Raw genomic sequence first — 14,628 nt, 5'->3', positions numbered from 1 at the left:
GATGCCCCATACCCCCCAACGTAATTGCGCATAGGCCAATGCTGACATCACGGATACCATTGCCGACCAAAATTGTACAATCAGCCGGTAAACAGCTCAAACCTCTCCTCGCCCACCATCTCACGATACTCATTCAGTGACAGAACCGTGAACCTGTCAAGCAACGCGTCCACCTGGAGTCTCGGGTGGGGATCGACGGCGTGGCGCTCAAGCAAGGCGGCGTGCAGCGTAATGCGAGCCCTTTTGTCGTCCCATGACCCTTCCTGTCCCCACCAAGAGGCAGGGATAGCGGAGAGATTGACGAAAGTGTGCGGCATCTCGCAACCGCAGTACAGCGCGGTGACAACCTGGCGGAGTGTCCGCTGGGGCGGCGGTGTGGGTAGGTCGCCCATGTACGGGTGAGAGGGGAGGCGTCCTACAAACCCGCTTTCAGCATGGAAAATGACGGTGACGTCCTCCACGGCATCGGCATACGTGATGTCAATGAAGCACGAGTTGCGCGTGGCGTGCGGGTCAAACGTCAGATTGAGGACGAGGCTGCGGGCGCTAAGGAGGGATATGTGCGGCCCGTGGTCGTAGTCGTGCGGCCCACTGTGCCCCCAGTCCCAAAGATGCGTCCACACGACCGCACGCGGGACCGCGAGGCCGCGCGGCGCCCATCTCCCCGCCGCGAGCGCGTGGTACCCGTCCTGCTCGCGGCCGGTGCGTACGAGCGGCGCGCAGTGAGCCAAGACCTTGGCGAGGTGCGTGTCGCGCGCGCCCGCGAGGTCTAGGACGCGCGCGCCCGCCAAACACGGCGGGGCGGGGAGGAAAGCGATGGCGACGCCGTCGATGTCCGCGTCCGAGAGGTAGTCGTCGCCCCGCAGCGGGCTCATCTCCGTCATGCCCGGTATGTAGTGCGGCTCGGCGAGCGCGAGCGCCCGGTCCTCGGCTAGACGTTGCCTGTTCCAGTCTAGGAGCGCGGGGACGCGCCCCCCGCGCGAGGAGAGGTATGCGGGGACTAAGTGCTTTGGGTCCAGTGGCGAGGGGGGGAAGTAGCGCAGCACGAGGTGTGCGGCGAGCAGTGCGTCGCACCGATCCCGCAAGGCGCGGTTTGCGGCGCGCAGCGCGATGAGAGAGCCGTGGCGCGCCACATTCACGACCACATCGAGGATGTGGGGGTAGCGGGTCACGTCGAGAGGCGCTGTTTTGCCTCGCTCGCCACTGTTGTCAGCTGTTGGGCCGATTACTTCCAGCGACAGGGCGCCCACCCCGGCGGTAGGCATGTCGTTTGAGACGCAGTTTAGTGGCACCATTGAAGAGCTGAAGAAGCGAGGTCAGAGATGAAGAGTAAGAGGTGAGCCAGAACCATAGAAGCAGCACAAAATCTCTCGCTCATAGCGCCCCAACTTGCATAATGAGCGCGGGGGCGTTCATGATGGCGTGAAGTACAAGAGACCGTCAGAGGATAAGCAGGAAGTCAGATCTTTACTCAGCTCCTGCTGACGTAAGGAGAGTCCTAACGTGGTCATTCATGGTTCTCCATCCATAAACCCGAGAATACGAAGAGGTCCGGAGCGAGGCGATGTACACCACGATCCAGTTTGCTCCTCTCTGTATGTACCGCTGCGTTCACGGGCAACGCGAAGCTGATTTGTGGGCGCGAGTGCATGAACTCGTCACGCGCAACAACTCTGGTGGGCTGTGTAGCAGCGAAGCGAGAAGTGTTCGCATCGACGCGGGTAGGCTTCAGCTGCTCACAGGCATGTGGCATCGTGGCGGGTCCGTGATGGCCAGGACCAGCTAGCAGATGCCGGGTAGCCCGTGCCTGCCATGTCAAGGTTGAGAATTGGCATCAGCGGACCTCGCGTCGCGCGACGCGATAGTCCGCGGCCAGGAACGCCCGCTGCCCGCCTTGCCATGACGACGTCCGCTAGCCGCCAGAGAGCGAGCAACGGATTATGCCGCCTCAGAACAGAACGGATAACGGGGTAGGCACGGGTCTACTCCGTCCTGACGGCCCGAACAGACATGACGGCGGGCGCCGACTCGGACCGAAAGATCCCTTCCGGGTGAATCTAACTCCCACCTTCCGATTGCGGGCCATAGTGTCCATGTGGCTGTCGGGCAGAATCTATGAATAATTGTCTATAGTGAGTGTCTGTGGATTGTTCCAATGTCCTAGTGTCCTAGTGTTGTCGAGTGTCCGTGTCTCATCCCGTGTCAGGGCTGCTTGTCCAGCTCTTCGACTGTCTCAATGCGAAACTGTTCCTCGCCTACTTCATGCCGGAACTCGTCGAGAGACAGGAACCGCAGTTGGCGCTGGAGGAGGTCGTCTGGCGCCTCGCGCTCGCGTTCAGGCGAGCGCAGCGCAAGGTCGCGACGAATCTTCTCTCTGATAAGCGTGATCCAGTCCGCGCCCTCGCTGCCGCCCCACGCAGGATTCAGGTCCGTGACGTTGACGATCGTGTGTGCCATGTCGCGAATATAGAAGCCGATAGTTTCGAATAGGAGGTCGAGGTAGCGTGCGATGTCGTCTGGCTCGGCCCGCACTGCCCCGCGCGGCCGGTGACCTGGCACCGCACGGAAGACAAGCACGACCTCATGCACGCTCAGAGGAAATTCGGCGTCGTTAAGATCGGGAGGGATAAACAATGTGCTGGGGTCGAACGAAAGGTTGAGTACAACGCGGCGGAGTCGCTGCTTGCTCTGCGTGAGAGAGGGGTGCGAGACATCAGGGTGCTGCAGCGCAGGATGGAGTGTGTCCCAGAGGTCGCAGAACATGACGGCTGTGTGTACATTCTCGACGACGAGCGAGTACAGCTTGATCACGTCGAAGTCAGGTGGAAGCGCCGCGCCGCTGGCCATCTGCGGCGCAATTCCCGTCTCGTCCCGACGCAGACGAAGGGTAATGGGACGCCCTATCAGCTGGAAGATTAAGGCGGGGCGGGGGTCGATGATCGCTCCGACGACATCGATGGTTCGTGTGCCCCGCAGACTGAGAATTGCCCGCAGCTTTGATCTGAGGTCAGAAGAGTCAAGTAAACACTCACTCCATGTTCAGCGGTTGGTCGTCAACCTCCGCTTCGGTGTCATTCCAGATGGCCTGCTGCCAAGCTCGGAAGAGCGGGATGCGCCCAGCAGGTGATGTGATCGACACCTTAAATTCCTGCCTAGGCTGTGAATACGCACGTAGTGAGGGAGGCAATGCGTCGGGAGGGTCTTCCCATTCCTCCCATTCCTCCGCAGCCCATCTTGGTGGTGAGAGAGGTGGTGGCGATTCAACTTGCACAGGCGATGCCGAAGGTAGGAGATGTCGCGGCGCCATGACGAGGTGGCAGGCGAGGCGCGCATCGCAGCGGTTTCGGAGAGAACGTGACACGGCTCGCAGCGCGATAAGCGACCTGTGCTCCGCGCATTCCAGGATCATCTCCAGAAGGTGAGGATACATCTTGGCGTCCAGGCAAATCCGGGACGGCTGTGGCGGCTTGGTGCGGATGCGAGGGCGTGTGGGTGCACGCCTCGTCTGCCTCACCTGGAGAGCTCGCGTGGACATCCTGACCGGATGATGGGTCGGCCTTGACGCCCACTATGGTACAACTGTTGAGATATGGTGAGTGATGTTGATGAAGGCAGCGAGCGAAGCCGGGCGACTGTCATGTTGTTATAACGCATCGTTGGGTGCTGAGTGATCGGCGCAGAATGAGGTGCTCAGGCTCAGGTTCAGGCCCGACGACGAGGGCTTCCCGAGCGTCGCGCCGAGCGCGTTTGCGCATGTCGATTCTTGAGCACCTGCTCAACATCTCTCGTCAATTAACGGCATTCCCAGAATCAGATCCGACCACTGATGGCAGGCCAGGCACGACCCGCTCCCGCACCCTCGACCCTCCCTCACAACATTGTTGTTCGGCTGGTGCAGCTTGGAAGGGGGGGGGAATGAAATGGCCTCGTGGTGTGGCTGCTTCGGGAAAGGTTTCTGAGGCGCAACTCACTTTGGTCGACGTCTGGTGGCGTCTTGTGAGCGCGTCGAGATGAAGGAGCGGACAGCTTGCAGGGTGACCCGAAACATGGAGCGAAACGTCAAACATGCTTGAAACGTAAGGGACAGAGGGCGCACGGCACGGTGTATCAGCGGCACCAAACCTGGCTGATAAGACCTCTTCTCGCTCCATACCATCCCGCGGACTTACAGTATAAGGAGGCGGAAAGCGAGACGAATAGAGGAGGCGGAATAAGAGGAGGCGAGATGGAAACAAGGTGGGCGTGGTTGAACTGCCCGCCCCTCAAACGGTCTCCACCGTCTCAATGCGGAACTCAGAGGGACCAATCTCCCGCTCGTACTCCTCGAGGGTCATGAAGCGGAGGTTACGGGCAAGGAGTTCCTCCAGCTCGGCCGCTGCAAGGTCGGGGCGGTGCGCTCGCACATGGCCGCGAATTTTGTGGCGAATGACGTCCTCCCAAGTGTGTGGGGGAGCGGTGGGGTTCGCCCCTATCCAGGCCGGGTTGAGGTCGCCGATATTGATGAGCGTATGCTGGATGTCGTAGAGGTAGAAGGCGAAGTCGGTGAAGATCGCGTCCATATGCGCTCGGAGGTCGGCTAGTGTGATGTCGGGCTCCTCACTGGCTGGGCTTAGGCTGAGGCTCGAGGAAGCCCTCACGATGTCCAAGTTGAAGTTCGATGTCCTCAGTAGAGGGGCAGGCTTGGCCCGGAATATGACGACGAGTGATTGAGTGCCCGTTGGATACTCTGTATCGACAATGTCTGGAGGCGCCGAGAGTGATGCTGGGTCGAACGAGACGTTGAGCACGAACTTGTTGAGGACCAGTTTATCCAGCATTGGGTGGCCAAAGTCGTGGTACCGCATATTCGGCGAGAGCAGATCCCACATCGGGGTGAACATGACGAGCCGGGAAACGTGCCGCATGACCTGGAAGTACATTGCAAGTGAGTCTTCTGGTCCAAGATGCTGCCCGAGTGCAAGGGTACGCTGGCCTAGGGCGTTGGCTCGTAATCGAAGGGTCACACGATGCTTGAGGAGAGCAATGATGTGGGCAGCGGGTTTATCCGTTATTGGGCCGGCAAAGTCGAGCACCCGCGTAGACTTGAGCTGTTTAGCTAGTCCCAGAAGAGATCTGGTGTGAGCGTGAACGGGGTCGGCCGACGTACTCGGGGGATGGTGGCCCGCTGGCTCTAAGTGCTGCGCCTTCTAGAGGTCGCAGAGCTGGCACCCGGCCCTCTGGTGCTCGTATGGTGGCAGGAAGGTCTCCCTGCTCAGTGATGATCAGGTATTCGGCCAGGCGCGCATCGACTTTGTCGCAAAATCGATGCGAAACAGTCCGGAGAGCGAGCAGAACTTCGAACGAAGCATGTCGAACCAGCAGCTCGAGTACGGATGCCCCAGCTCCCCACTCCCCCACTCCTCGGTGTTTCGTGGATGACCGTTCCGTTTGCGTGTCAGAGGACGCGTACGCTGAGGACTCCCAAGGTGGCGTAGGCGGGCCCGTCGACTGTGGACTTTGTTCCGACATGAGTTGCGACATGTGTTCTCGGAGACGCGCCTGCCGGAGGAGCTGGTGGATGGAAGGGCAACGGGGAAAAGCCAGGATGATCGACTCCGGATTGCTGAAGCGAGAAGTACCAAGGCTAATGGGGGACGCCAGCGCTGTTTTGACATGTTCTTCTTCGACCATCATCGATGGATGTGTCGGCCAAGGAATATGGTCCGATGCCAAAACCCGGCCAGGTACCGCAACGCCTTTTGCGCGCCATCGCGGTTGGGGGAGCGCGACGCGCCAGAGGTTGTTTCCGCCGTGCCTGGTCCCGAGCCAGCGCCGTAAGCGCGGATTCATCGTGACCTCAAGACCCTCCTCCGCCGCAGACCATGGCCTCCAGCCCTGCGGTGTTGCAAAGCTTCCGAGACCTGCCTGCCATCTTGCTTCTCGGCAGCTTGAGTCTGCAGCGACGTGATCCGCGAGTCGCGAGGGAGCACATCCCCGGGACCTCTCTGCCCTTTGGAAGCGCAAGCCATCTCCGTTGACTATTGCAGATTAACCGTCGAGTAGTTGGGAGATATTTCGCCGGCGTGCGGCAGCTGTTACAGAGAGTCTTGAAAGCGTGGAATGAAAAGGCCACATGATGTGCTGGGTGGAGGTGCATGGCAAAATATCAATCTGCATGTCCCATCTCGCGACTGACCTAGCCGTGGCGCGATCAATCTGATCATAGAAACTCCTCATAGAACTCGGGCATGTCAGATTCAGAGTCGGGGTATTCCGTGCGCCATTTGGCCTCTCCAAGCTCGCGAGGGGTCGGCGGCTCAGACTTCCAATGACACCATGCACCTTCCGCGGTCTCCAGCTCCAAGTCCTCCCCTGCCTCGTTTTCGTACTCGTCGAGTGTGAGGAAGCGAATGTCCGCCCCCGTCTCGGTCCCGCGACGGCGTAGGTCCACCTCTTCATCAAGAGCCCACGCTTCCTTGAGTGCAGCGAGGTTGACGAGTGTGATCTTGACGCCGGTGGCCAGAAGCCAATCCCAGAAATACACAAGCCGCCCATCACGCCTCCCTGGCACCACCAACTCCAGCCAGCCCAGGTGCTCGACGCGCTCGAGCAGGCTGAATGGTCCAGGGTTGGGCGAAGGACGGAAGACGACCACCAGCTCAGAAGTGCCCCAGCCGAGCGTGGGGCCGTAGCTGTTCTGTTCAAAGACCGGCGCGCAGGCGGGAGGCTCTTCGACAAAAAGATTCCATATAACCTTGGTTGCGTTGACGTGCAAAAGCTGGAATTCTGGCATGTTGATGAAGTCCCAGACATTCGCGAAGGCAATAAATTTACTGAACGGGCGGTCGAGCGCTTGTTGGGTGTCGTCGTTGTGCTCGGTGTGTGGATGGAGGATGGTGAGGCCGTCATCCCCGCGCAAAGCTCGCAGTATAGCTCCGTTTCTCAAGCCAGAGGTAAGCTCGACGATGCGGCTGCCATCCACATCCCCCGCGATATCCAGGATGCGGGTGTGGCGGAGACATTGTCGGGCTCCGTACGCCCGCTGCGCCAGCGCGGTGTCGGGTTCTTCGGACGCTGCCCACCACCTGTCGTAGGCTATGACGGGCCAGTCGCCCAAGTTATCATCCTCGGCCTCGTCCCAAAGGTAGAACAGCGGAAGGCGGCCCTCGGGGTTCTCGATTGTCACAGGTGCAACGTATGTTTTGGTGGCATCGTGTCGCTCGCGAAGGACAATGTGGTACGCCAGGAGTGCGTCGGCCTTCACTCGCATGCTGCGGGAAGTCGCGCGAAACGCAAACAGCACAGGTCGGGAAGCGTGCGCGAGCACGAGGTCGAGGAGGTGCGGGTACATGTGTGAATCGAACATCACTGGGTCTTGGGCTGAACTCGGGAGATGTTGAAGAGATGTTGAAAGATTGATGTTGACAAAGGGCTTGGGTGAGTCGATGAGGACGTAGAGACAATGAGAGGTATGAGAGATGGCTACCTGCACGCCTGCACGCCACCTCCACCGTCAGCTTCTCCGCACAGATCACCGGGAGCGCCTTGGACACTGCATTGAGGAACCGGTGACCTCGCAGGTGCATCGCAACGAGGGATTATGCGCCACCTTTACACGGACTGGGAATGACATGAAGGAGATGTTGATGCGGCAGAGAAAAGCGACCGAGTTGGAGGGCTAACGACGACTGAAGAGAGGAAGAGGACGATGCATGGAAGGATACGCGATACGCGCGTATATGTACATGGAGCGGGATCAAAGCGTGTCGATGAGGGAGCGGGACCAAAAGTGTCCGACAAGGGCATGGTACTGACGGAACCAAACAAGGCATTATCACGAACGGCTGGTTCGGGCCGGGCTAACCGGCCAACCCCAATGTGAAGTCGACGGTCTTGGCCGCTTCCATCTCTCTAGTCCCCAACACCACATCCACTGCTCAATGGCTGCCGCAGAGACGCTCTCCCTCACTCGAGCCGAGATCGAGGAGCTGTCCGCGACTGACATCGCGCGCACGATCCCCTCCGCTGAGCTTGCAGCGGCGTTGAGCTCCACTCCGTTCATCCAAGGTGGCTTGTTGAACCTGCGCGATCTCGGCGCGGTGCCCGGCAGCGCCGTGCGCCCAGGCTTGGTCTACCGCTCCGCCAAGCTGCAGGACGACGAGGCCACGTGCACATGGCTTGCATCCCACGTGAAGACGGTGTTCGATCTGCGAGGCGAGGCCGAGGTGCGGCACTCACCTGACCCGCAGGTCGAGGGTGTGAAGAGTGTCTGGTTCCCACCTGAGCACAAACCCGAACGCATCGACTTGGCGCGCTTCATCGAGGGTGACGGGAGCAAGGAGTGGGCACGGCAGTACCTCGCCGTTGCGGAGCTGTACCGCCCCGGCATCCGTGCCGTGCTCGAGCACGTACGCGACAGACCTACTGAGCCCCTCCTGTTCCACTGCACTGGTATGTTGGGTCGGGGATGCGGCTGATAGCAGCTGGGCGGGACCGCACTGGCATCGTCGCCGGCATTCTCCACGCACTCGCGGGCACGCCGGAGGAGGACATCGTGTACGACTACATGCTCACGCGCGTCGGGTTGGAGCCTGGACGTGCGCAGCTCGAGGCACGCATCTTGGCGCACTGGAACATTGCGGATGCGCAGAATGAACCTGGATGGTCTAACTTTGCGTCCCTCCGGCCCACGTTCTGGCATACTTTTGTCGAGGGCATGGAAGAGGTGTACGGCGGGTTTGAGGGTTACGTGACGAGCCATCTTGGGTTTTCGGAGGAGGATGTCGAGACAATCAAGCGGAATCTGCGCGGTCAGTGAACCGCGACGCAGACTGGTGCATGTAGACAAACTAGAGCATGTACATTCCATTCCAAAAGCTGAAACTAACTCGCCTCTGACCAAGGCCAGGTGGCCGGCTCTGACGTCTCATTGCGTTGACTCACCCGCGCCGGCCCGTGTTCTCTCTAGTGACGCCCGCTCCAAGCGAACTGTCGTCCACATATTGCAGCCACAGCTTACGGGCACAAAGCAGCGCTTTGTTGATACTGCATTATTCCAACTTTGTACACATCCCAAGATTAACTACCCCTCCCCTGCACACTCTCCAATTACGCACTCTCCCTGCGAGTCCCCTGCACCTTCTCCACCGCCATCTCCTCGTCCAGCTTGGTGTCTCTGACCGGCGCTCCGCCTCCGCGCTCAAGCTCAGCGATGCGCGCACCCACGCCGGTGGTCTTGGCGTTTCTGAACTGCCACGCCCAGAGATTTTGCTTTCGTCAGCCCACCCAACTCCAGTACTCACCTCGAACAGCTCGTCGACCTCCTCGAGACTGCGTCCGGAGAGCTCGGGCACAAAGAGGAAGCAGAAAATGACACCTGCGATACAGATGCCCATGAACACAAAGCCGACCTTGGCAGCAAGGTTTGCGCCGGGCTTGCCGAGGAGGTAGGGGATGGTGAAGGTGATGGCGAAGGCCGAGACGACGTCGAAGCTGGTGGAGAGCGCCATGGTTTTCTTGCGCAAGCGAGTGCCGCCGAGTTCGGACGCGATGAGGTCTAAGGTCAGCTCCGTCACAGCGGCACTTACAGCACAGGACGTTGACGCCCATCTTGTTGCCGACGACGACGAAGACGAAGCTCGCGACCATCATGTGGATGTCGAACGAGCTGAGACTCGGCTTGGTCCCGAGACCACCGACGACGGCGCTGAACACGGCCGCGAGAGCAAGACCGAAGATGAGGAGCGGGCGGCGGCCCACGACGTCGCACAGCATGACGCCGGCGATGGCGCCGAGGATGCCGAGCGCCGTGATCATCGTGTTGTAGGTGAACGCCATGTCGCCGAGTCCGTAGATCTTGAAGAACGTGGGACCATACGAGTTGACAAGCTGGTTGCCGGCGGTCTGCTGGAAGAAGAAGATGCCGCATGCGACGAGAGTGCGGCGCAAGTGACCGCCCTTTGTGCGGAAAAGGTCGATCCAACGTCCTTGGTCCATCGACTCCTGCACCTCGACAGCCTCCTGGAGGGCCTCGATTTCGACGAGCGTGCGCCCCGCCGCGACATCAGCGTGGGGGCGAAGGCGGTCGAGGCTCTTGCTCGCCTCCTCGTTCCGGCCTTTGGACAGGAGCCAGCGTGGGGATTCTGTGTGTGAGCGGCAGACAATGCGGGTGACTCACCAACACAGAAGGGCACCAGGAAGAGTATGAGGACGGCGGGAATGAACTGCACGCCAACACACACGAGATACCCGAGCTTGCGGGGCTCGTTGGCGTATGCGCGGCCCATGAGCGCACCCCACAAGTTGCCGATGGTGACGACGACCACCATGGCGCCGCCGAAGAAACCGCGCATGCCGGCCGGCGCCACTTCAGAGATGTATGAAGGCGCGGCATTCTCCACCACGCCGACGGCAGCGTAGGCAATGACGCGCCCGCCCGTGAACACCTTCCAGTCTTTGGCGGTCATCTGGACGATGAGGGCGATAAACTGCACAAAGGCCACGATGTACATCGTCTTCTTGTAACCGAGGCGCTCGGCGAGCGGCTCGAACATGAAGGTGCCAAAGATCTTGCCGGGCCACACGACCGAGTTCATCGTCGACTTGTCCACGGTGGAGAAGGCGCGCTTGCCATTCGCACCGAGCGGCGCGTACGCGTTGAGGAAGGACGGGAGCGCCTGGATAGACCCAAACGAGCCCGTGTCGCTGTCATCAGCAGTTGGGGGAGGAAGCAGTCCGGCGGGTACTCACATGCCGAAGAGCAGGTTGCCGAAAGCGAACGCGATGGCGCAGTAGATGAGGTACGGCGTCGCCTCGGTCCAGGCGGCCTTGGGACGCTTCGACAGGTCAAACATGGTGAAGCAATGCTTGTCTGGAGCTCGTGTGGGGCTCAGTCTGCCGAGGCCCAGCTTATGAACACTCCGCGGGGAACCACTCCGCTCCCTGAAATCCGGATGGCGCTCATGCTTATCCAGATGGCGACCGGCTTGCCCACTCGCGCCACGGCCATCTCCAGATTTCCAGCCAAATTCCCGTTCGACGAATTTTGTTCTCGATCAAGGGGGATGTACGTTCGTCAGAGAGGAGCCTAATCAGCACGGCAAGGGCCAGTGAATTTGCGCGTCAGGCTCATCTCTGACGCCCTTCCCGTTCGCAGAACACTGGTGAGTGGCAATCAGACGTCGAAATTCCCGTTCGACGAATACTCGCGCGTTTCCCGGATCAGCTGATCCTCGGCGGCCACGAATAGCGGAGCATCGCCGACCGCGGGGCTCATGTCTTGGCGCCAGGTGCCGTACTGTAGGTCTTCGGCCCTGCTCCTTCGTGGAGTAGCAAGCATGGTGCACTGGCGATTTCACATTGCGATGTGCGACGCGAGCAAACCGAGGCGCGCCACGGGATATGGCCCAACCGGATATTCGTGTTCGGGGCTCCAGCGGCGTTCTCCGATGGTGGGCACACGACCATTTGTTGACAATATAATGGCGGGACATGATAATGGCGGCGCGCATCCCGCCCCACCTCGGAAACCATGCCCAAGAACATCCTCCTGCTCATCGCGGACGACTTGGGGAAGTATGTCGGCGCGTACGGCTGCCCCTCGGTGCGCACGCCGGCGCTGGACAAGCTGGCGGCGCAGGGCACGCGCTTCGACTGGGCGTTCGCGAGCACAGCATCGTGCAGCGGCTCGCGCTCGACACTGTACACGGGCCTGCACACGCACGAGAACGGGCAGTATGGGCTGAACATCTTCCGCACGCACTTCCAGACGTTTGCGCACGTCGAGAGCGCGCCGCTGCTCTTCAACCACGCCGGGTACCGCACGGGCATCATCGGCAAGATCCACGTCGGACCAGACAGCGTGTATCCGTGGGCGCACCGGGAGGAGAGCGAGACGCGGGACGTCGCGTGGGTCGCGGACCGCGCCGAGGCGTTTTTCGGCGCGCAGCGCGAGGACGAGCGCCCGTTCTTCCTCACGGTCGGGTATGTCGACCCGCACCGCGACATCACGACGCGCGGCAAGTTCGGCAACGAGGGCAGGTACGATGCGCGCGTGAAGCCGCTCGACGTGGCGCCCGAGGACGTCGAGGTGCCCCCCTGGCTCACGGACTTGCCCGAGACGCGGCAGGAGCTGGCCGAGTACTACAAGGCGATCTACCGGACGGACCAGGGCATCGGGATGGTGCTGGACGCGCTGGAGCGGCAGGGCGTGGCGGACGACACGCTCGTCGTGTTCCTCAGCGACAACGGGCCGCCATTCATCAACGCCAAGACGACGCTGTACGATGCCGGTACGTGTCTCCCGCTCCTCGTGCGCGCGCCGGGCGCTCAGCCCGGCGTCGCCAACCCGAATATGGTGTCGTGGGCCGACATCCTGCCGACATTCCTCGACTGGGCCGGCTTGCCGCTCGACTACTCGACGCGATCCGGGTCCGGGGGCTCGTCCCACCAGGTTCCGGGGGGCGGGTACGGCGAAGAGGACGCGAGCTTGCGCTCGCCGCCGCGCCGTGGCCGCTCTTTCCTGGGCGTGTTGGAGCGCAGTGACGTCGTCCCCGAAGCCGAGTGGCAGCATCACGTGTTCGGCTCGCACACGTTTCACGAGCTGCACAACTACTGGCCGACGCGCGTCCTACGCTCCCGGCGGTACAAGTACCACCGGAACATTGCGTGGCGGCTCGACTTTCCCTTCGCGTCGGATCTGTACGCAAGCTACACGTTTGAGGGTATTCGTAATGCGGCGACCCCCGTGATTGGAAGCCGCACGTTGAACAACTACCTCTTCCGGCCGGCCGAGGAGCTGTTCGACCTCGAGACGGATCCCGACGAAGTCGTAAACCTCGCGACGGACCCCAAGTGTGCCGAGGTGTTGGCGAAGATGCGGCTTACGCTCGAGCAGTGGCAGCAGGCGACGCACGACCCGTGGCTCGTCCGCGACGGGTGCTCGTTGGAGATGGTGGCGCGGTATGGCAAGGACGGGCTGGTGCTGCCCGATCGCTTTGATATGGACGCGGACAAGCCGGGTCTTGGGGGTGTGCCGTTGCTGCAAAACATTGAGAACCCGGTGCTGCAGAGGTTGCCGGCGTAGGCAAATGATGCGGCGTATGTACAATGTGAAAGTATAGGCAAATCATGTAGGCGGAGGTGAATGATGAGGCGTATGTACAATGTGAAAGTAGAGGCAAATGATGCAGACGGATGGATTTTCCCTGTGCACAACGATGCCGTATTCCGTCGAGGCCGGCCTCTGTAGGCGCGAATTCGCCCAGCGTGCTGCGGTCAAACTTGGCGAAGGGGGGCCGAAGGGTGGGCGGATAAAGTCGATCGAGTCGACAGGCTTGCTGGAAAGAGTAGGCAAAGGCGGCGTAACAGAGTTCCTGCAACTTTGCGCAGGTTGGGGAGCTGTACAGGCAAGTGATGGTGCGCCTGGCCGTCAGCGGGCGTGGGCATGGACACGGAACTCACCCACGCGTAATACTTGCGGATTGTCGCGGTCGCGCGCGGCGAGGAACGAAGAATACGTGCGGAATTCGTTACGAGTTGGAAGACGAGTGTAAATGATTGTTGTGAGATGTGGAAAGTGCACATGTACAATGACACGACGAGAGAAGAATCTTGGTGGCAAGGAAGGGTCCGATGCAGTCCAGTCATCTACGGTCACCACCGTACATCCGTCGTCCACAAGAGCAGCCCCGCAATTGCTATCAATCTCGCATGCAATCATCCCACGTGGTTGTACCACGTGGTTATCTCGTGTACGGCAGTGGGGAATCCGGCAATTCCACGGCTTTGGCAAGTCGCGGTCGCGGCATGCGGCTAAACGACGGCGGTGTCATGGATGCATGCATGCATTCTACTCGTGAGGTGATCGCGCGATCACGCAGACTCGCTGCGTTTCGATCTGCGTACCTTGATACGTCTCCGGGTGCCAAAAAATCTGCCATTATCGTTCCCTCGTGCATGCATGCTATCTGCCAAGCATCGGCCGATGCATATGCACCGCTTCGGCCGCAGTGGATATGGCTGGTTGGCTGGTTGGTCGCTCATGGCTGGTGATCCGGCGGAGGCCGAGTGCAATGTCCGATGGGACAAGGCCATGAAGCATTTACAAGTCTGAGCGGACACCGCTTTTGTATGTGGACGGCCAACGGAGACGGCCAAGCCAAGATGTTGCAAGAGATGGCACAGATTAATGGATGCATGCACGATTGTTTGAGGACCAGGAGGGTGGACGAAGCGAGATCTGGGCTTATGGCTTATGGCTTATGGCTTGCACAGCATCAGGGGTGAGTAGTTGTATAACCGAGTGGGGTGAGGATGGAGGATCGGGTCCGAATGTGAGCAGGGGGGAGGGAGGGGTCGGGCGAGTGGCGAGGAGCGACTATACGAGTAATAGGACGGTCAGCCAAGGCTTGAGTGTCCAAGAGCGTATACTTGGCCAGACCACAGGAGGGAGGGAGGGAGGGGTGACGTCAAGAATAAAAGTAGAAGAGAGAGAGAGAGAGAGTGATACACGATGCATGGTGGGGGGAGGGGGAGAAGAAAGAGCAGAGGGATTCCGGTGGAAGAGGGGACTCGAGGGACCCGAGAAAGAGAGAGGGGCCTGGCCCACTCTCATGCACACCCTGGCCCACAAGCGTCTGACACCCTGGC

General features: G+C 60.5%; 8 protein-coding genes across 8 annotated transcripts; 3 read left to right on the top strand and 5 right to left on the bottom strand.

Moving 5' to 3' along the window:
• Positions 1-80: 80 nt before the first annotated feature.
• COLE_03216 (uncharacterized protein) lies at positions 81-1,265 on the bottom strand (the record flags this gene model as incomplete). The annotated part of the gene is made up of 1 exon (XM_018425495.1): positions 81-1,265. One exon carries the CDS (start codon positions 1,263-1,265, stop codon positions 81-83), a length of 1,185 nt encoding a protein of 394 aa, XP_018277349.1.
• Positions 1,266-2,202: 937 nt separating this feature from the next.
• Positions 2,203-3,307, bottom strand: COLE_03215 (uncharacterized protein; the record flags this gene model as incomplete). The annotated part of the gene is made up of 2 exons (XM_018424847.1): positions 2,203-3,001; positions 3,033-3,307. The coding sequence occupies 2 exons, from the start codon at positions 3,305-3,307 to the stop codon at positions 2,203-2,205; spliced, it is 1,074 nt and encodes a 357-aa protein (XP_018277350.1).
• A 955-nt stretch (positions 3,308-4,262) lies between these two features.
• COLE_03214 (uncharacterized protein) lies at positions 4,263-5,829 on the bottom strand (the record flags this gene model as incomplete). Its single annotated transcript, XM_018419513.2, has 2 exons — positions 4,263-5,112; positions 5,147-5,829. The coding sequence occupies 2 exons, from the start codon at positions 5,827-5,829 to the stop codon at positions 4,263-4,265; spliced, it is 1,533 nt and encodes a 510-aa protein (XP_018277351.1).
• Positions 5,830-6,199: 370 nt separating this feature from the next.
• COLE_03213 (uncharacterized protein) lies at positions 6,200-7,330 on the bottom strand (the record flags this gene model as incomplete). The annotated part of the gene is made up of 1 exon (XM_018423707.2): positions 6,200-7,330. One exon carries the CDS (start codon positions 7,328-7,330, stop codon positions 6,200-6,202), a length of 1,131 nt encoding a protein of 376 aa, XP_018277352.1.
• Positions 7,331-7,919: 589 nt separating this feature from the next.
• On the top strand, positions 7,920-8,797 carry COLE_03212 (uncharacterized protein; the record flags this gene model as incomplete). The annotated part of the gene is made up of 2 exons (XM_018423708.2): positions 7,920-8,430; positions 8,463-8,797. The coding sequence occupies 2 exons, from the start codon at positions 7,920-7,922 to the stop codon at positions 8,795-8,797; spliced, it is 846 nt and encodes a 281-aa protein (XP_018277353.1).
• A 290-nt stretch (positions 8,798-9,087) lies between these two features.
• COLE_03211 (uncharacterized protein) lies at positions 9,088-10,832 on the bottom strand (the record flags this gene model as incomplete). Its single annotated transcript, XM_018425496.1, has 5 exons — positions 9,088-9,249; positions 9,282-9,535; positions 9,567-10,121; positions 10,157-10,683; positions 10,729-10,832. 5 exons carry the CDS (start codon positions 10,830-10,832, stop codon positions 9,088-9,090), a joined length of 1,602 nt encoding a protein of 533 aa, XP_018277354.1.
• A 677-nt stretch (positions 10,833-11,509) lies between these two features.
• On the top strand, positions 11,510-13,063 carry COLE_03210 (uncharacterized protein; the record flags this gene model as incomplete). The annotated part of the gene is made up of 1 exon (XM_018419514.2): positions 11,510-13,063. The coding sequence occupies one exon, from the start codon at positions 11,510-11,512 to the stop codon at positions 13,061-13,063; it is 1,554 nt and encodes a 517-aa protein (XP_018277355.1).
• A 548-nt stretch (positions 13,064-13,611) lies between these two features.
• Positions 13,612-14,031, top strand: COLE_03209 (uncharacterized protein; the record flags this gene model as incomplete). Its single annotated transcript, XM_018419515.2, has 1 exon — positions 13,612-14,031. The coding sequence occupies one exon, from the start codon at positions 13,612-13,614 to the stop codon at positions 14,029-14,031; it is 420 nt and encodes a 139-aa protein (XP_018277356.1).
• Positions 14,032-14,628: the final 597 nt, after the last annotated feature.

Source organism: Cutaneotrichosporon oleaginosum (genome assembly GCF_008065305.1).
Source record: "Cutaneotrichosporon oleaginosum strain ATCC 20508 chromosome Unknown ATCC20508_contig03, whole genome shotgun sequence".
NCBI lineage: Eukaryota > Fungi > Basidiomycota > Tremellomycetes > Trichosporonales > Trichosporonaceae > Cutaneotrichosporon > Cutaneotrichosporon oleaginosum.
This window is presented reverse-complemented; position numbering and strand designations above follow the sequence as displayed.